A 19327-nucleotide genomic window follows, 5' to 3' on the forward strand; every position below is an offset into this window, starting at 1 on the left:
CATGGGGTTTTGCCTGATTTTTTGGGCTCTATCCCATGTCAGGGGATGCATCATAGGATTTCTTAGCCCCTGCAGCAGCTGGGGGCTGGTCTGGGTGCTCAGCCCTCGGTGCTGCCTTGTCCTGCTCAGCACCTCGGGGTGCCAGGATCTGAACCTGCCCCTGGAAAACTGTGCGCAGGAGGTGTTTGGGAACAGGACCCACTGCTATAATACACGAAGGACTGGAAATAGGGCTGAGGATAATTCTGGACCGAGCCCACAAAAGCAACGGGGTTACAAAGGGTTGTACCCGGGGAGGGGGATGCAGGGCAGCAGATGCCGGCTGGAGACCTCCCCTTTTTTTTAAGGGGAAAAAAAAAAAAAAAAAAAAAAAAAGAGAAGTGGGGTCTGCCAGTCGCCCAGCCGAGCACAAGTCCTGCCTCCTGCCTCCTTCTTCCTCCTCCTTCTCCTCCCAGATGTTCCCTTGTGTGCAGCCATCTGTTGAGCTCCCTCCTCCCTCCTCCTGCGGGGAAGGGGGCAGCCCGCCTGCCCGGCCAGCTGCACGCCTTGGAGGAGGAGGAGAAGAAGAAGGAGGAGGGAGGAGAAGGAGGAGGAGGAGGAGGAGAAGGAGGAGGGAGGAAGGGGACACCCGGCCCCCAGGCTTTGCTCTTGCCGGCTGCCGGCGGCGCCCGCTCCCCGCCGTGGGAACCGGCGCTGCGTGGCCGTGGGAAGCAGCCCCGGGGTGGGAACCGACCCCGGCCCCGGTGAGTGTCCCCCCCCAAACCCTACGACCCCCCCCAATCCCCTCCCCACGCTTACAGGCAGCCGACAAAGCAGCAGCCCCCTCCCCATCCCCAATTCCCCGTTCTGGGGAATGGGGAGCTGGCTGTATGGGGGGGTCGGGAGGGTGCTGAGTCTCCCCGGGGATGCTCAAAGCCGAGCTGGGGGGGGGTCTCCTGGCCCCCCCCCAACACCTCCGAGCGAGGAAACTTTTGGGGTGCCACGACTTTTTGCCCCGCGTGGGACCTCAGCCTCTCCAAAAACGCAGAGATGGGGTGTCTGGAGAGGGGAAGCACGGAGCTCCGGCGGGGAGGAAAACCACTTTCCCCCCACCCCTGGCATCCCAAAAGGGGGGACTTGGGGTGCGGAGCCTCGTCCGAACCCCCCCCCCCCAAGCCCTGCCCGTTCCCTCCCCGCAAGCTGCAGCCGGGGCAGGACGCGCGGCTCCGGCCGGGTTTGGGTTTTATTTTTATTTTTTTAATTTTTTATTATTTTTTCCCCCTTCTCCTTCCCCGTGCAATGGTGGCTGCGGAGCAATCGGGCTTGCCACGGCTGCAAAGTAATCCGAGCAGCAGCTGGAGGCTCCGCACCGCCTCCCGTGCCCAGCTTCAGGGCTTTGATTTCACACAGGGCTCCCTGTCTGCCTTCCTCCCTCCCCTCTCCAGCGGGGAGCCTTTGGGGTTTTTCTTTTTTTTTTTGGTGTTTTTTTCTTTTTTTTCTTTTTTTCCTTTTTTTTAAATTTTTTTCCCCTTCGGGTTCTCGTGCTGTAGGAGCTCGTAGGGTCTCGCTGCTCACCCTAAAAGGTAAGGGGAGAAAAATCGGGGGGGAAGCTTAGGCAAAGCTTAAAAAATGGGGGGGGATTTGGGATGGGGCGAGGAGGCGCAGGGGGGCTCAGATAAGGGCAAGGCAAAGCTCCCCACCCGGGAATTTCCCCTGCCTCTAAGTGGATTAAGCTGGAGGGGAAGGTGTGTTTGGGAAGGAGGGGGGGAAGGGAGAGGAAGCAACCCAGGATTTATTCGTTTGTCGGGTTCTCTTCTTGGGAAAAAAGGGAAAAAAAAAAAAAAAAAGCTGCCGGTTGTGACTTTTGAAGCAGGAGGTCAGAAAGCACGGGGTTCCCCGGCTAACGCGCGCACACACACACACCCTGTAAACTTTTAAGCAGCTCCATGGAAACTTCTTATTAATGCCGGAGGCGTTAAAAGCCCCGGAGCCCGGCAGATTTATTAGGGCAGTCACCCACAACACGTGTCGGCCCTCTCCAGACAAAAGGAAACTTCGCTCCTCCGCCGGGGATGAGCCCGAGCAGGGAGCAGCGAGGATGGAGAGAGGGGTGGAGGATGGAGAAAAGAGTCAAGACGTTGGGAAGTGGCCTTGCAGCCGTTCCCCATCGTGGTTAATTTGTGGGGCAAAGCCCCAAAATGATTTAATTGAAGGTATTTGAGCCCCAGAGCAGTGAGAGCCCTGCGAGAGCCGAGCCGAGCAGCGTTGGTGGCGGCGGCTTGGAGCTGAAAGATTTCCCCGGGTGCCTGCCGTGCTAAATCAGCTGCCGTGAGCCTGAATAAGCGCATTCACTGGAGTTACAGTGGGAAACTTGTCTCCCGCGGACACTGTGCCATTGCTCTGCGGAAAGCAGCCGGTGCCCGTGGCTGAAATCTTGCATTGAGCCCAGCTCCGGAGCCCGGCTGGAGGCGCGTGGGGCGTTATTGCGGCGGTAGCGTGGTGGAAAGGCAGATTTAGAGCAACGCCTCGGTGGTTTTCCTGGGAATAAGGAGAGGCTGAGAGGACTGGAGGGAGCCTGGTATGTTCCCAGGAGGATTTGCAGAGTTAAACTCGGGTGGCTGCTCCAGGAAGCGAAAATGAAGGCAAAGTGGGTCGTGGCCACCACTACGCCGCCTGCACACCGGCCTCCGGTGTCTTTATATCCCCTGGGAGCCAGCCCCAGCACTGGAGAGGCCACGGGACACAGGAGGTGCTTGCTCACACGTGGTTTATAAACGGGGCTCCGAGCTCAGCCACCACCAGTCTCCGGTCCCGGAGGCAGCCGGTGCACGGGGTGAGCAGCTCGGGGCAGGTTGGGTGCTGTGGGAGACACCCCGCTGGGAAGGAATCAGGGGTTTTGCTCCAAGAGGCAGCAGGACGCGATGGAAAAATGCCTGGGGGGGATGAGGATGTGACTGACACCCCCAGGGGACCTTCATTTTCTGGAGAGGGAAAGGCTGCGAGGGGTCTGCAGCACCCCTCTTTTTCCAGCTTGGCTCCAAGGAAAGAAGGAAAAAAAAAAAAGCATGGGAGGAAAGGAAGAGAAGAGCTGTAAAACAAAGCAAAAATGTAAAAGCTTTTGTCTTTATTTTTTTTTCCTAATAGAGGAAGGAGCATCCCGTGCTCTCCCAGCCCTGCAGCCAGCAGCAGCGGGTGCCACCCTGGCGCGAGACGGAGCTGGGAAAAGGAGGTGAGGCCCCGGCTTCGGAGGTTTACACTTTTCCCTCCATCCCTAAGTGCTTTTTTTTCTTCTTTCCCTCTCTTCTCCCTCCTCCCTGCCCGGCTGGTGGGGACAAGCAGAGGCTGGAGGGGGGGATTTAAGACAAGGCATCCTTGTCCGCAGCCCTCCTGACCCCCGGCGCCCCCGGGGAGCGGGCACGCAGCAGCCACAGCGGTGCTGGCAGCCTGGCAGGGTATCAAAAGAAACTTCCGAAACGAACAAACGTGGAGATGTTGGGGGCCGGGAAGAGATAAAGGCTGGCTCGAGCAAGCCCTTTCTTGTATCAAAACTTGGCACCTGGACCCGTGGCGGCGAACGGATGAGCAGGCACGGCTCAGCGCCACTCATTACAGGGGAAGCCTTGAGATTTCTCATTCCTGCTGCAATTTATTACTAATTTTTTATTTTTTATTTTTTTTAAATTTCCTGGAAGCTGTGCAGCAAGGAGGGGTGGGGAGGGGAAGGAAAATGCCTGCTCTGGGAATCACCCTGGCCTCCCCCTGCTCAGGAAAGGCTGCAAGAGATTAACTCAACCTGGCTGCCGAGCGCGGGACATTCCTGCCTAGCATTAACCAGGCTCCCAACAGCCTGTTGGAGCGGTGGCAAACTGGAAAAAAAAAAAAAAAAAAAAAGCAAGAAAAAAAAAAAAAAAAAAGCACTTTATCTCCTCTGCAGCCAAGCAGAGGGCCATGTGCTCTGTGTAAGAGCTGAGCTCTGGCATCCGTGGGGTTTCTTTTCCTTCCTCTTTCCCCCTCACCAGCTTCTTTTTAGCTATCTGTGATGCTGACTTGTCGCCTTCCCGTTTGATTCCAGGGTTGTGATGGGTGGGAGAGGGGAGCAGAGCTGGTTTTTAAGGGTGAGGGAAAGTCCTCCTGGAGGAAGAGGGGTCCCCACTCATGGGAGAAAAGCGGGGGACCTCCTATAGACAGGAGCCAGCAGGTGACTTGGGGATGAAGGGCTCTGATTCCTCTCCATCAGGAATAGCTGTAGATCCTTTAAGTTTTTTTTTTTTTTCCTTTTTTTTTCCTTTTTTTTTTTTTTTTCTCTCAAAGGTGAGCTGCAGGGGAAAGAAATAAGACTTTCTAATTTGACTTTGAACACGAGATCATCGAGAAAAAAATCAGACTTAAAAGCAGAGCCCTGCTGTGGCACACGGGTCAGGCAGCTGTGATTGCACACCCCCACCACATCCAAAGCTCTCCAGGTGGGGCAGGATGCAACCCCAGCCCCCAAATCCCCTCTTTCTTCCCAAAACCTCCCCTAAACAGGGACACAGGGAGGTTTCCCACACTGGGACAGAGGAGGCAATTCCTCCAAAGCCCTTTAGTACGGGTGCAAAGGCTCAGTGACCACCAAGGTGTGGTGCCTCTACCCTGGAGCAGGTTCTTTGTAGGACATCTCCAGCTCATGGGATCGCAGGATCACGGGGTGGCTTTGAACGTGGTTGGGTTCGTGCTCTGGGTGGAAGCATTGCTCAGCAAAATCGGGTCAAATCAGGTTAGGATTTGGCTTAAAGCAGGGTTAAATGGTAAATTCTGGGTGGTTTTGTGTGTCCTGGGTGACGTGGGTCATCGTGGCGTGGCACAGGGGTCACTGAGGAATGGGACAGGGATGGGGACAGTGGAGACAGGGCATGGGGCAGAGCCTCCTGGAGGGGCAGGCTGTAGAGAGGAGGAAAAGAGCTAAGGAGACACCACAACACCATGTTACAGGGGCAGTCGAGCAGCATCTGGTGTAGGAACCACGGTGGGGATGATGCCCTGCTGGTGAAGCCTTTGTCAGCCTTACCCAGACCCCCTTCCCCTCCCCAAAACCCGTTCCAAATCTTGCAGGAGACCTGCTGGGCGTAGCAAATATCTCACATCCTTCGCCGGGGTGGGGGCAGCTCCCAAATCCCTCAGAGATGCTCTGCAGGGCGGCCACCATGCCGAGCGGCCCATTGTGCGCAGCGGTCACGTTGTAAGAATTATTTGGGGGCAGGGGAGGATGCCAGGAGAGGAAGGAGACAGGAGCCTCCCTCCAGCTGTGCTGTTTGCAACAATAACGGCCAGGATTGTATTTATTATCTCCTCCGTGGAGGGTCTGCAGCTGCATGCTGACAGCCACGGGCGGTGAAGGGGCCTGGAGCTCATTGCACGGGGAAAAATAAAAAGTAATAATAATAATAATAAAAAAAAAAAAAGCCCATAAAGAAATCCCAGGCTGGCCAAGGCAGCACCAAAGGGCATCCAGCCTAACGTTGGCTCCCTGATTTGCTCTCCCTTATTGAAGCCAGCAGCCCTGGGAGGGTGGTGAGGAGATGGGAGGTTGGGAGCTGCTGCCTTTTGGGGAGATAAATCTGCATGGGGTCCTCTTAAATCCCTCCCCTTGAGGCTGGAGGCTCTGCCCTCAGGGGATTTCTTTTCCCTGGGCTTTTCCTTTGATTTTGGCCAGCGACCTGGTGGAGGAAAGCTCTTACAGCTTGAAGAAGAAAGCCCTTGGAGATGCAGGAGGATAAGGGTGAGCTACCTGCTCCAGGTGCGCAACGTGGCCAAGCAGCTCCGGGAACAGTTAAAACCAAGGAGTGTAGGAGGCTTTCTCTCCCCATGCTGTACCTCTTAACATTTCTCCCTGGTCTGGTGCATGGGGAGCATCCCAGAGCGCATTCCTCTCGGATTATATCATGTCTCCAGGAGCTGGAGTGTTATGAAGGAGCATGGACACAGCAGGAGCTGGTAGCGGGACCGGCTGAGGCTGGGAGGCAGGTGTGGGAGAGCATCGTAAAGGGCTGAGGCTGGAGGAGCAACTTCCTAGGATCCTTTTAGCTTTCAGTAATTGACTAGCGTAAAAAATAAGAGCCTTAATTAAAGCATGAATTGCCAAAAAAAAAAAAGGTATTTTGCACTTGAAAAATTCACGTCAGCTAGTTGGTTTATTTGCTCTGACATCCTGACACCAGGAATAGCAGGACAGGAGGGGAAAGGATGTTCCCTGAAAACCCTGAAATCCTGCATTTTTTTGGGTACCCCATTTGAGCACACGCACTCTGAGCTGCTGGGAAACAGCCTGCTGGTGGTGCTGCTCCCAGTTTCCACGGACCAGTCTGTGCCAAAGTAGAGATGCTCCAAAAGCTGAGCAGTCCTGGGGCTCCTTGGGTCAGGAGGCAAAGGAGAGCCCACGATGCTCTCGTTGTGTGTAGCTTCAGAAACGCCTCCTCCGGGCACAAGCAAAGCTCACCTGAGCAAAATTAATTTCAAAAAGCCACGGGAGACTTTTTTTCCCCACCAAGAGGAGCGATTATAACCCGAGAGAGGTTATGGCTGAGAGGGAAGGTGGATTTGGGGGCAGTTTTGGGAATTCATTGCAAATGTGCTGGAGTTTGCAGCGACCTCTTAGAGCCTGGCGTGAAATCCCCGGGAGCTCCCATGATGCATATTTTGGAGGCATGTTGCTCCCGGCCCTATTTCAGCAGGGGATGGATGTAAAATCAGCTGGAAGGCGCCCCGTGGGCTGGCGAACCTGCCCGTGCAGGTTTCCCCTTGTCGGAGCCAAAAATACCCCGCACCGCACCTCGGTTTCCTCCTGGGGTTGCCGAAGTGGAATAAACTGTGAGTGGTTCGAGCCCTGGGATGATAAATCACCCCTGGCCTCTTGCAGAGCAGCTGGGATTCATGACATAAACAGTCAGAGAAAAGATTATTTTAACAGGGCTCTCAATTTCTTTTGTGAAGAAAGGAGATGCATCTGACTTTAAAAAAAAAAGAGAGGATGTTTGAGCTGAGCAAGAGGTGTTGCTGAAACCAGCAACACCAAACCTGTGGTGCGATGCTGCTGTGGGGTTTGGAGGTGCTTGGCTCCCTCCTGACCGTCCCCATGTGTCTTCTTCTGGTGGGTGAAGGACTGCTTGATTTATCTTTGGGCTTGCAAAGCGCTTCTGATGCTTAAAGGTTTGTCTGGCTGTGTTCTTGCTCATCTTACCCATCCCATCGCCTGTGATGCCCATAAAAATCACCCTAAAGGATGGAGAACAGTTCTGGGATGTGGGTAAATTGTTCTTTGGCTCAGTTGCTGCTCCATGCTTGGAGGTGACAAAAACAGATGGAAATTAGGAAGCTCTGGGGGAAAACAAAGAGTGGGGTCTTGGTTTTCCCTTCCTTGGCCCTTCTGGCTCTTCTCACCCCAAATTCCCTGCTTTTTGGCGAGATCCAAGTCTTGCAACGATAGACTTGACATTGCGGTTATTTCCATCCCCAAAATATAGGCCTGTTGCCTAAAATTGTCTCATAGCCTGGATTCCCAACCCCACTGGGTTAATTACTTGCTAACGACTCCCCCTTGGCAGTGGGGCTGTTGACTGGATACAAACGAGGCGGCCTTACATCCAATATCAGCAATCATTAAAGTGGAAAGGAATTTGTATTTTTTTTCCCCCTTCTCCTGCCCTGTATTTAATCCCTATTTTCCCAAGTGAGCAAAAAACGTCCATGGGATGATTTCAGCTCCTCTTCATGCCCTCGGTGCCTCTTTACCCGGGGCCACAAGGGCTAATTCTGCTGTCCCAGGGGCTGAGTAGCACTTCACGCTGGTAAAACCATCTCTGATAACGTATCGCCCAAAAGCAGTTCAAGCAAAGGCTCCTGATAGAGGGGACTGATAAATCAGGCTGAATTTAGAAGTGCCAAGAGACAAGCCCCCATCCTGCTGTCACCAGCACCTACGGTAACTCCATGAACTCCCCAAACCCATCGAAATAAATGCAGGATCAAACCTCACAAATAGATATGTTGGATCTCACTAACTCTCTTCCTAAGCGTAAGAAGACACAAGTGTAAAACCAGGACCCCAAAACAGCTAAAACCAGAAATTTTACATCTACAGGTCCCATCTACACCAAAACTCCCCCATAAAGAAGCACGGATTGGTTTAATGACCTTTGCAGAGGGGGCACACGCAGCTCTTTGCACATGGGGACTGCTTCAGGGAAGAGCAAAAACCTGGATGACCTTTACTTTTGATGGGTTCATGGAAAAAAAAAAAAGAGAGAAAAGTTGTCAGCAGCAGTTTCTTTATCACGGGAGGAGTGTGTGATGTGAGACAGGGGATTAATGCTCTCGTAGGCTGGTTGGAGCCAGTTTTGTTGTGTGCTCACGCTGCTGTTTGGGATCCAGAGACCTGGCTGTGATTGCGGCTGCGGCGTCACTCGGGCTCGGCCCGCTGGAGCCCAAACCGGAGAACTGCAGCTGGCACTGGTGCTGCGCCCCACCTGATCTTGTTTGACACAATAATTAAGGAAAACATTAAAAAAAAAACAAACTCTCCGAAGGAGTTCTGTTGTTTAAGAAGCGGCTCAAGAGCATCCTGCCACTGTGGAGCTGCTGTCCCAGCTGTGTCTTGGAGCCTCCCAAGTATTTATAGAGAAAGAGCCAACTTTTTCTCTCTTTTTTTATTTTTTTTCCCTCCTTTTCTTCAGCAGCCTGGAGGATTTATGGCTTCTATCATATCCCATGCAGCTCACTACATTTTCCAATAGCGTTCCCTTTGCCCTGCCCCCCCTGCTAGAGGCAGCCAAGTGGGCCTCGTGGGCCTTCCTATGAAGATTTTGCCTTTTGTTCTCTTGGCTGACGCAGGAGGCCAAAGAGAATCCCCAAAACTTTTGCCTTGATGAAATATTGATGCTTGCACAACTCTTCCACCCTCCGCTAAAGCAGTCGCTTTATTTGCAGGAGCGGGACTCCTGCCCTTCCCCTTTGCCTCTTGCCCTTAAAGGCTGCTATATTTGCTCTTAAGCCAGAATGCTCCAGTTTAAGCTGCAAATTCACCAAAAAAAATGGAAACTCTACCCACATCTGTGACTTAGAGACAGATCTGCTCTACTTGGGGACCACCTCTTCTCCCCATTCCTGTAATCCTGCAGCTGGGCAGGAAAATTTGCTGGACAGCTAACACCCAATGGGGAAAAAAAAACGTTAGTTTTTGTTGGATGGGTGAGCATGGGTCTCGTCTTTGGTGGGTTTCACCCCATTCTGGAGCAATTTCTTTCTCTTCACCCTATCATACAGACAACCTGGGGTGTCTACTCAAAGATCACCTGCATCTCCTCACCCCCAATGAGAGGATGAGTCCCTGAGGTGTAGGCTTCTATTCAGGGTGGGATGTGACTGCAGATCCCTCCCGGGTGGGAAGCAGGTTTCTTTGGGAGGTTTAAATTGGATATCAGGAAGAATTTCTCTATGGAAAAGGTTGTTAGGGATTGGAATGGGCAGCCCAGGGCCGTGGTGGGGTCACCATCCCTGGAGGTATCTAAGAGACGTGGATGGGGTGCTTAGGGACATGGACTTGGTAGTGTTGGGTGATAGGTGGACTTGATGATCTTAAGGGTCTATTCCATCCTAAATGATTCTCTGGTTCCACAAGGTGGCAAAGTCTCAGCTGTGGATCACTGGAGCAGTGAAAAAAAGGGTTTAGGGGATAGCAGAGGGGGAAAAATGATTCCAGTGGGAAGTGGGACTTTGCAACACCACCACGGCAGGGCTTTCCCCTCCTGCACCCCAGACCCGGGTTTCCTCTGTGATCTGTTTTTAAAATCAGAAGTGAAAAGCTCCCCGAGGAAAGCAAGGAAAACCAACCCAAGGGGTGGTCGTCTTCTGGTGGCTTCTTCTTTTTCTTGGTCACCGTCCCAGGCGTTGGGGCTGGAGATTTCTGGGCCATGGTGTTGCCTCCGGGTGAACGTCCCCAGTGCTGCAGGAGGACAACTCGTTTCTCTTTCGCGAGGGGATACCTTGGCTCCCTGCCTCTATCAACAGAGCAGCTCGTAGGCAGCCGTCCAAAGGCAATTTGATGCGGTTTCAAATACACACTGTACGCAGATGAACTGTAAATGCCTGTGGCATGTTTCCTGCCCCGTTTCAAAGAGCTGTATCGATTGCTCCATGCGGCAATAAAGCATGCCCATACCTGACTAAGCTCTTCCTTGATTATCTGGCAATACAAGAGTCTCTTCGTTGTACTGGAAGGTGACCAGCACCTTAATTTCTCCTATCTTTTAGGAGAACTGGCCAAGTGGCTTGTTAGCCGAGGAGTGTTTCATGCTGCTCCGTAAGGGACTTTTTATCTGGTAGTAACAGATCGTATCTCATCTGCAAAGCAATCCCAAAGCCCAAAAGGGAGATTTTAGGGTGCTGCTGCCAGGAGGGAAAAGGAAATAGCTGCCACATAAGCACCTGATGGGGTCTGATCCAGCTCCCACCAAAGCCAATGGGATGCCAGGAGGAACTGAGCTGGAGTTTCAAAGGAGGATTAAGGAGGCACTTTTCCTGTTGAGACCTTGAGTTGGAATAGACATTGGGAGGGAAGTGGAAGAAGAGCCACCAGGAGACTGAGGTGACACTGGTGCAGGTTCTTCCCTGTAGGTGAAATGTTTAACATTTTTTTTATTTATTTTTTATTATTTTCCAATGGGCTCCCCACTGCTCTTATTTCCCCTGGTAATGGAACATTTCAGTGTGTTTAAAAAAAATAAATTTAAAAACAGCTTTTAGTTTAGGAGTGGCTACAAAATGGAGCAAGCTGTGGTCTGTATGCAGAGAAACAGGGTGGATCAACCTTGATGTCATTAAGAAAGGGATATCTGGATACATGTCTGCAGAAAGCAGCCCTATCCCCTCCTATCCCCTGCATCCTGTCTGCAGACACGTGTGTTTTCTCAAGAAATCATTGAGATGAGATGAGACATGGGCTCATCTTACAGCTTTTTTGTTGTTTCTGCAGAATAATGTACCCCAGAGGATCGCGTGTTGGCCTTTAGCAATGCTCTGGTTGCAGGCTTTTTGGTCCGAGTCCCAAATTCTGTTTTCAGGAGGGCTGGGAGTTGCTCCCAGACAAGTCATACCAGTGATCAGGGTGATATTTTTGTAAATACATTTTTCCTTTTGCACTTCTTTTGCCTGTTGGCAAGTCAGCCCTGGTGGGTCTCCTGAGAAGAAGCATGGGGCCAGGATGACCATGCTGGAAGGGAAGAGAAATTTCTGCCAAGGGGAGGTAAAAGGAGGTGTGAGCTGCTAGGAAATGGTCCTGGGGAGGTGCAAGGGCTGCGGGGAAGGGCAAGTGGGAGAGGTGATACTGCAGGGATATTAATAAATTGTTTTTAAACAGAGGTGGGAAAGGTGAGGATAGAGACTGGGGGCTGAGATGGGGATGGGAACAAGAGTTTAAAGGGGATTTTTTTTTGACAAATAGTGCTTGGCATGTGAGTCTGGTCTGCTTTGGTGGGAGGTGTTTTTTTTTTTATAGTTAGTGTCCCAGAGACCTGATTTGCAAGGCATGAGGAGCCACCACCTGTGGCTGTAATGGGGACCAGCAAGGACAGACCTGCTGTCTCGGCTCACATGCATGCTCCAATTTACTCCCAGGGGGCAAAACTGAAGGGTTTTTGTCTGGCTCTGGAAACCATGCGGTCACATTTACCCGTGGCTGAGCTGTTAGGATGTGATCTGAAAAGGGGAGCAAAGCAGGGGACCTGCAGATCAGCCCTTTTCAGCAACGGAGGGGCAGAAATGTCTCAGAGGGAGGAAGGTCAAAACCAGAGGGGTGGAGAGAGCTCCTCGCTTGCTGGCAGCATTAATCAGGGAGAATACTTAATGTAATTAGCGAACACTCCCCAGGGAGTCTACACGAAACAAATTGGCTCTCCCCACTCGATGCCTTTGAGGGAGCGCTGGGCTTTTTCCTGCCACCATCTAGAGGCGTTCCTCTTGGAGGATGCTCTGATGATGCCATTCCCTCCATCACCTATAGGAAATTTGAACAGTTTTGGTTTTCCCTGCTTTGATGGGCATTTTGGATGCCTAAAGTTCTCATTGAATGCCCAGCCTAAATGATTTCTGCTACCTGGTTTCTCTCAACCTGGTTGCTCTTGAAGCCAGGTGCTCCCAAAACGCCCATGGATGCCCTGACCTGTGGGTGGGACATGGTGAGATCTGGGTGCTGAAGTCCTCTGGGCTGTGAAAAGGCTCAGAGCTGCCATTTAGCCTCATGTTGAAGGGTCCAGCTGACAGGGTGCACGTTGTGTAGATTTTGCTTGAAGGCAGCCTATTGCTCTTACAGCGAATTTCCAATTGTATGTTAACTTGGTTATTTCTGCAAAGGCTGTTGACCCGTTTTCTTCCTCCATTAAGTTTCCACTGGGGTTCACGACATGAGAAACAAGGTGTTTGGGGCATCCATGCTATTTAAGGGTATACTTAGTCTTTCTCTTTGTGGAGACAGAACTCAAACCATTATGTGCCTTCAGTAAAGTAAAGGCAATTAAATCTACTTTCTTGTTCTCCAGGTCAACAATGCAGTTCACAGCCTGGTTCAACCTGCTGCTTCTCCTTCCCTGTTTTGGTACCACCAAAACCTGCTTCCCCGGCTGCCACTGTGAAGTGGAAAGCTTTGGTCTCTTCGACAGCTTTAGCCTGACCAAAGTGGATTGCAGTGGCATAGGCTCGCACATCGTTCCTGTCCCAATCCCTCTGGATACCTCCTACTTGGATCTGTCTTCAAACAAACTGGAAACAATCAATGAATCGATGCTTACTGGCCCCGGATACACCACCCTGGTGAGCCTTGACCTCAGCTACAATAAAATCGCCAAGATTTCCTCCACAACCTTCTCCAGGCTTCGCTACCTGGAGTCTTTGGATCTGAGTCACAACTCTCTGGAAGTCCTTCCAGAGGACTGTTTCTCCAGTTCTCCTCTGGGTGACATAGATTTGAGCAATAACAAGCTTTTGGATATAGCTATGGACGTTTTTGCCTCCAAAGGTCAAGGAAAACCCCTGAATGTGGATCTATCCAATAACATGCTCAGCACAATTACCAGGCACCGCGAGAAGAGCATCCCCAACATCCAGAACTTAAATCTGTCTGGAAACAGGCTAACGTCTGTGCCCAACCTCCAGGGCATTCCCCTCCGCTACTTAAATCTCGATGGGAACCCTCTAGTCAAGATTGAGAAAGGAGACTTCGTGGGGCTGACAGATTTGATTCATTTATCCCTCAGCAGCCTGCGTGGCTTCAGAGAGTTATCCCCGTATGGTTTCAAGGAATTGCCAGCCCTCCAAGTTCTGGATTTATCCAGCAATCCCGATTTGAGGTCACTGACTGCCGACGTTGTCTTTGGCTTGAACTCCCTACAGGAGCTCAACCTCTCTGGGACAGGCACGGCATCCTTGCCAAAGACTGTGCTGAAATACCTGCCCTCCATCAAAAGCATCACCCTGGGGAAGAACGTACAGTGTCTTAAGACCATCAAAGAAGGACAGTACCACCGACAAATTGGGGTGACCAAAAAAGAGGTCCTCAGCTGCCACGACAGCCACGGGGCCGTAGCAGCAGCGCCTTACGTTTTGTGATGAAAGAGGAGAAAAAAGGGATGGGGGAGCTGGGGTGGGAGGGTGGGGGGCCGTGGGGTTTGTACAGGTGTCGGACTGAGATGGCTTGCAGTGTGCCTTTTGTAAAACTGTTGATAATTTATATATTTGTACATGCCAAGACTTGATTGTTCGTGGATTTTATACATTCGCCAAACCCGGCCCGCCTCCCCTGCAGGCTCCAGATTGCACCCCGGGGTGCTGAGGGCCAGCACGCAGCCCTGTGGGAGAATGGGACCGAGCTGCTCTGCGTGTCCCAGGGCAGAAGAGCTGCTCTGGAGCAAATCTTCCTGCCCCAGACACGCCTGCAGGAGCACACCAAAACATCCCAGCTCCGTAGCTGTTGGCTTACGACCCCGCGCTTCACCCTCCCCCTTTTTTTAATTATTATCCCCCAAGAAGTGCCTTCTGGATGTTGCCTTCATTAGCAGCACCCTGTTCCCTGCTGTGCACTTTCAGTCTGAAGAAGCATTTCCAGACAAACCTGAAGGCAGGGTGCTCCTAATGTGCTGGTTTTTACATGTTGTTTGCATAGATGTGCAATGAACCTGGAGGAAGTAGAGAACTTTTCCCACTCTTTTTTCCCTATTTTGCCATCCAGATCCTTTCCATGTCAAATTGCTTTAGGTCCAGCCTTGGCAGCCTCCTGTCTTTTCAACCTTTTGTTGCCTGGAGATGATGTGCAGCAAAGCAAGAGGAGTGGGGAGAGAGGGGTCTGCCAATACCCAGGCACCACCAGCCTCCCATGAAACAAATTAACTGAGCTGCAAAGCGATCGTGGAGCCTCGCTTTGGAAGAAAACCAACTCCCTCCTTCCTTTCCGAATGAGCCCAGGAGGAAATTTTGACAAGGATTCTCATCTCAATGACCTTATCGAGCCAAGACGCAGACCCCAAGGACTTCAGAGGAAGCTGTTTCTAGGCTGACGTTCCCCGTCTGAACTCAACATCTGCAACTCAGCTGGGCTCGTGTCAGGCAATTTCCAGAACGTGCCGAGGGAAGAATTAACACTGATGCCTGCAACCCTGGAGCAATTTGACTATTAGGGGAAGGATCTTGGGGTTGATTTTATTCTAGCATTGTGGCTTTTTTTTTTCTCTCCCACAGCTCCCTGGCTGCCAACTGAAACCTGATGAAAAACCTGGTCCTCAAAGCTTTATTTTTCCTTCACTCTGAGATGCTGGCAAAGCACAGGGGAGCCCCCGGCATCCCACATCTCATCCAAGTCCATGTCTCATCTACATCCACATCTCATCCATGTCCACATCTCACCCAAATCCACATCTCACCCATGTCCACATCTCATCCACAACCACTTCTCCTCCAAGTCTACATCTCTTCCACATCTCCGGGCCAGAAGAGAGCAGGGGAAGGCAGCACTCAATGCTGGGTGTGAAGCCTTCAACCTACTCGATGGAGCATCTCCTGTGGAGGTGTCTGCTCAGTCCAGCCCAAATCCCACACTCTCTGCCCCAGGGATGGGAAGGGAAATTTTGTAGGGGGGTCCTGCTCAGGCTGATCTACACCCAGCCTTGCATCAGGGTGAATTTTAAGTGTTCAAGACAGGTTTAGGGAGGTCTGTGCAAAGACGATGGGGGCATAAACACAGCCCACAACCCTCCTTGGGAGTGCTGAGAGGAGCTTGGGCTTCATCCTCACACCCCCAAAGGCTTTGGCAGAAGGAAAACACATTGCCCAGAGCTCTTGGGGTAGTGGAAAACAGCTGAGCCCATAAAAGCCAGCCACTGCCAAGGGGACTGAACCTGGATACAACGCCTTACTTTGGATACTGAAATCCCTCTCCCACATTTTCATCCATCTCGTGTTCTGATTGGGGACATTAGGGTGGGATTTTAACCCTTTCTTTCAGTGCTGGGGGCTTTGACCCTTCAGTGAGCCTTTGAAAGGCTCGACCAGCCTTCATGTTCACAAGAAACACAGAGATTTTCTTAAAAAGGCAATGGGATGGAGACCCACATGGGAATAGCAACTGGGACAGTGCAAGATGGGGGCAGTCTGGGAGGAAGGGGGTGGTTTTTAGTGGCTCTTGCCTTTTTAAGAGAATTATTTTCTGCTGGCAGAAAAATGTAATTAAAAAAGAAAAAAAAGTGGTTTAATTTTATAAATCCGTACGTAGATGCAATGTTACGGGGATCATACACTGTTAAAATCACCGTCTTTGCACCACTGTGGTAAATTTAAAACCCAATGTGACAATCCAATTGAAGACTGCAAGATTTCCTGGTGTAATCTCACGCTAGCTGCTAGATAAACAAGTCTTAGCAAAAGCTGGCAAATACCGTCGCTGTATTAGTTTTGTTGTTTGTGTTTTTTTTTTTTTTAAAAAGAATCTCGGCAGCATTGTAAGGCTTTGTGATTAGTCACAATATAATAAAGTGATTTGGAGGAGAATAAACCCAGATCCCTCGGATTTATTGCCTTAGTGCTTGGAGGGCAGTTGAGTCCAAAGTACAGAGCTGCACGTTGCTCCCAGTCCTCAGTGGCATCTCCCTTTGCTCAGCCCTACCAGAATCGTGGGTGTTGCTCCTCCAAAATGATGGTTTTTGGCTCATTAGGCTCTGTTTGCACTAGGGTAAAGGCTTGAGGGCTTCGCTATGTCCAGGCAAGCTGATTCAAAGGAATTTATGGACATGGGTCCATCCAGAGCAAATTTCCCACTCCAGGATCTGCTCCAAAGCTTGGTGGAAAGGTCTTCATGGATTTAACAAATTTGGGAAATGGGCTGCTCTGGGGGAAGCAGGGTTGAAAGGGTGGTTTTGTGGTGTGGGGAGTATCCGTGAGCTGTTTTACAAGTCCCCAGGGGTGGAAAGATAAGTGTTGGCTCGGCATGCAGAGCTGCTTGGTACCAGACTGCAGAGATTTTGGAGGTGAGACACACAGGAACACGTTCAGCACTGCTCCCCGAGGGGTGGGGACCATTGTGTGGGGGGCTAAGAGCATTCAGAGCTGTTGCAACTGAAGAATAAATAGCAGCAGCATCCCACCAGGGCTTTGCCTGCTCATGAAGAGCAAGTTTAGGACCTGTAGGAGAAAAGCCTTGGCTAACGGATGTTCCTTTGGTGTCCTTCAGGTGATGGGAACCTGGGTTCTCCAAATTCTTTGGGGATGCCCCATTCACATGATGCTCCCAGCACTGTGTCACCTTGTCCCTACCAGTACTCCTCAGCTCCCAAATTTTAGCTCCCTCCCATTTTCCTGGTGATTTTTATTACTCAAATAGCCTTTCTGAAGCCCTCTGCATGGGAGGAGGCAGGCGAGATCCCACCCACAGCGTGAGCCCCCATGATCTCCAGGTCATCTCCAGGACAGCTGAAACAGCACAAGTGTCCCCGCGGAGGAGAAGAAGGTACGGGGTGACTTTGGGCTTGAAAAATCCGAGAAGGGCTTCGTGCCAGCTTCCTGAAGCTTCTGTCAGCCAGATTCGAGGCGTGATGGACCAAAACCCGGTGTCAGATAGCACCAGGGCCAGGACAACCCAGCCGGGCTGGTCACCTGCGAGCTCAGGTAGTCCCCAGCTCTGCGACCAGATATTTTTGCCCTGGCAAGCAGGATGGATGCTTTAATTAGAGGCTGCATATTTTTAGAAGCCGGAAAACCTCAGCGGAGGCTGGGCAGCAAGGATAGGCTGGGGTAGGGAGGGGAAGAAGCAGCTGAGCTGGTGTTTGCTCCCAGTTCTGCCTCCTGCAGGGGTATCAGCATCTCCCCCTCCTTTCCAGCCTGCTGTGAAAGATATTGAGGGTTGCTTCCCTCAGCCTCCTTCATGTCCAGGGTTTAGGGACAGCACAGGACAACCCGCTCGTCTTTTATTTCATTTTATTTTATTGCAGAAGGCACAGCTCCTGATACCCCAAAGGTCCTTATCGCTGGTCTGTAGGAGCTCTTTCTCCTGGCTGTCAGCCCACAGAAGTCCCTCGCTGCCTGATTATGTGGCTGGCTGCACAGCGGCAGTAGGTGCCGTCCCTTTTTTAAAAATAGCTGCCCCGCTGTATTATTTTCCATTTTGCAGGAGGTTTTCTTTCCAGCAGGTCTGTTCCACACGCCCTGGCTCGGCCAGACTGGAAATTGTTTATGTGACTCTTGCCATACCAGAAAATAATGTTGTGGGGCTGGGGACAGTCCTTGGGGATGCCTTGGGACAGTTTTGGGGCAATGAAATTCTCTGCCTAACACATTTTTTAGAGGCAGCAACACATTGGGCATGGGGGTGTATTCCTGTTGCACCACCTCTGCACATCTCCATCCTTCCCGTTTTGGTGGAATTGGGAGCCTGAATAAAAGGTGAAAAATTTGAGCTGAAACTGGCCCAGGAGATAAATCCTCTGCTGTAATAAGCTGGGAGTGGGAGCACCGACCCTTAATATTTTTTTTTCTCTCCCAATGTTTGCATGCCTGCGTGCACACACCTTAAACATCTGAATAAACTGCCCCTCCTGCCCCATTCCCACCCCTGCACTGCCTCTTACAAACAACATTAAAATAAAATTGGTCTGGATGCTTCCATGAAAGTGCTGTCCTGCAAAAATCCCCACCAGCTGCAAGGGGAAGGCAATGGGTTTGGGCAGGGGGACGTGCTCCATCCCCTCTTCTTGGGGTGCATCCCAGGAAAAATGATTCAGCTTCCAAAAACCAAGCAAGTCTCCCCTGGATCCTTTCCCACCAGCGTGGTGATGTCCTTTTAGCACTGCTGATACCTGCCCAGCTCTCAGCACCACATGCCCCCCTCTGCTTCCTCGTTAGCAGTGGATGTGTGTCACGGGCGCTTGCTAGTAATTGACTCGGGGCCGTGCTGGGAATTTGAACCTACATTTCAAAGAGATCGTTAACCTCCTTTTCCTTCTCTTTGAACTGCCTCACTTTATTGTAGGTTAAAGGAAACAGACGGCTCCTTCCTCCCAGAGCTCCTTTTGATGGGAGCTCGGCAGGTCGGAGCGGGGAGCGCAGGGTGATTGCACCCCTGCCAGGTTTTGGAGAGGTCAAGCTGCCCCCTGATTTCAGAGGGGGTTGGAGATAAAGGAATGGCCCAGAGATGCCCAAAGGATTGGCAGAAGCATGTAATTTAGGTCACACAGGGCCAAGGAAGGGCCACAGGTTATGGGTTGCTCACCCAAAAGTGAGGCTCAAGCTCCTCTTCCATGCTGAATGTCCTGGGTGGGCTTGGCCACATGAATGACCACTTTTCTGACATGTTTCCAAATATTCTTTAAGTCATATAGTGACTGAGGTTGTCCTGGCCTTCCTCCCGATCACATCAAAAAAAAAAAAAAAAAACACACACAAAAAGTCTTCAGATTTGTCCCAGCAAGCTGAACCCACCCATCATTTGGCCACACACCCAGTATCAGAAACATGGCAAGAAGCGCCTGGTGCCCTCCTGGTCCCCTCTTCGTGGTAACATCTGGACTCTGTGAGAGTCGTCTTCATCCACCCTAGGTTCAAAACAGGTATAAAACCTATAACTCAGCCCTGGCCAGGCTGCTAGGGAAATAAAGGTATGTAGGACTATGAGGCATTGGACTATTAGATGATACAATCTTCAGGAAGCTCTGCTGATGCAGAGCTGAGATCTGCATTGATATGTCTCCACTGACAACCGGGGTCATCTTTGGGACTATGGTCCTAAAATCCTTGCAGTGTTAATGATGCTTAGCATGTCTCACCATGGTTCCCATGTGGGGTG

At 51.3% G+C, this 19327-nt stretch overlaps 1 protein-coding gene across 3 annotated transcripts; it reads left to right on the top strand.

Moving 5' to 3' along the window:
• Positions 1-560: 560 nt before the first annotated feature.
• On the top strand, positions 561-15930 carry TSKU (tsukushi, small leucine rich proteoglycan). 3 transcript variants are annotated; one of them, XM_084507304.1, is made up of 4 exons: positions 561-743; positions 1530-1562; positions 3124-3208; positions 12546-15930. In XM_084507304.1, the coding sequence occupies exon 4, from the start codon at positions 12553-12555 to the stop codon at positions 13609-13611; it is 1059 nt and encodes a 352-aa protein (XP_084363430.1). In that variant the 5' UTR covers positions 561-743; positions 1530-1562; positions 3124-3208; positions 12546-12552; the 3' UTR covers positions 13612-15930. The 3 variants fall into 3 exon arrangements, with proteins under 3 accessions (XP_084363430.1, XP_084363431.1, XP_084363429.1); XM_084507305.1 differs by lacking the exon at positions 1530-1562 and having other exon boundaries at positions 563-743; XM_084507303.1 differs by lacking the exons at positions 561-743; positions 1530-1562 and adding an exon at positions 2090-2812.
• Positions 15931-19327: the final 3397 nt, after the last annotated feature.

This window comes from Aythya ferina (assembly GCF_964211825.1).
Source record: "Aythya ferina genome assembly, chromosome: 1".
Taxonomy (NCBI): Eukaryota; Metazoa; Chordata; class Aves; order Anseriformes; family Anatidae; genus Aythya; species Aythya ferina.

Coding starts and splice junctions, on each gene's coding strand:
- TSKU (XM_084507304.1), top strand. CDS start 12,553: ATGCAGTTCACAGCCTGGTTCAACCTGCTGCTTCTCCTTCCCTGTTTT.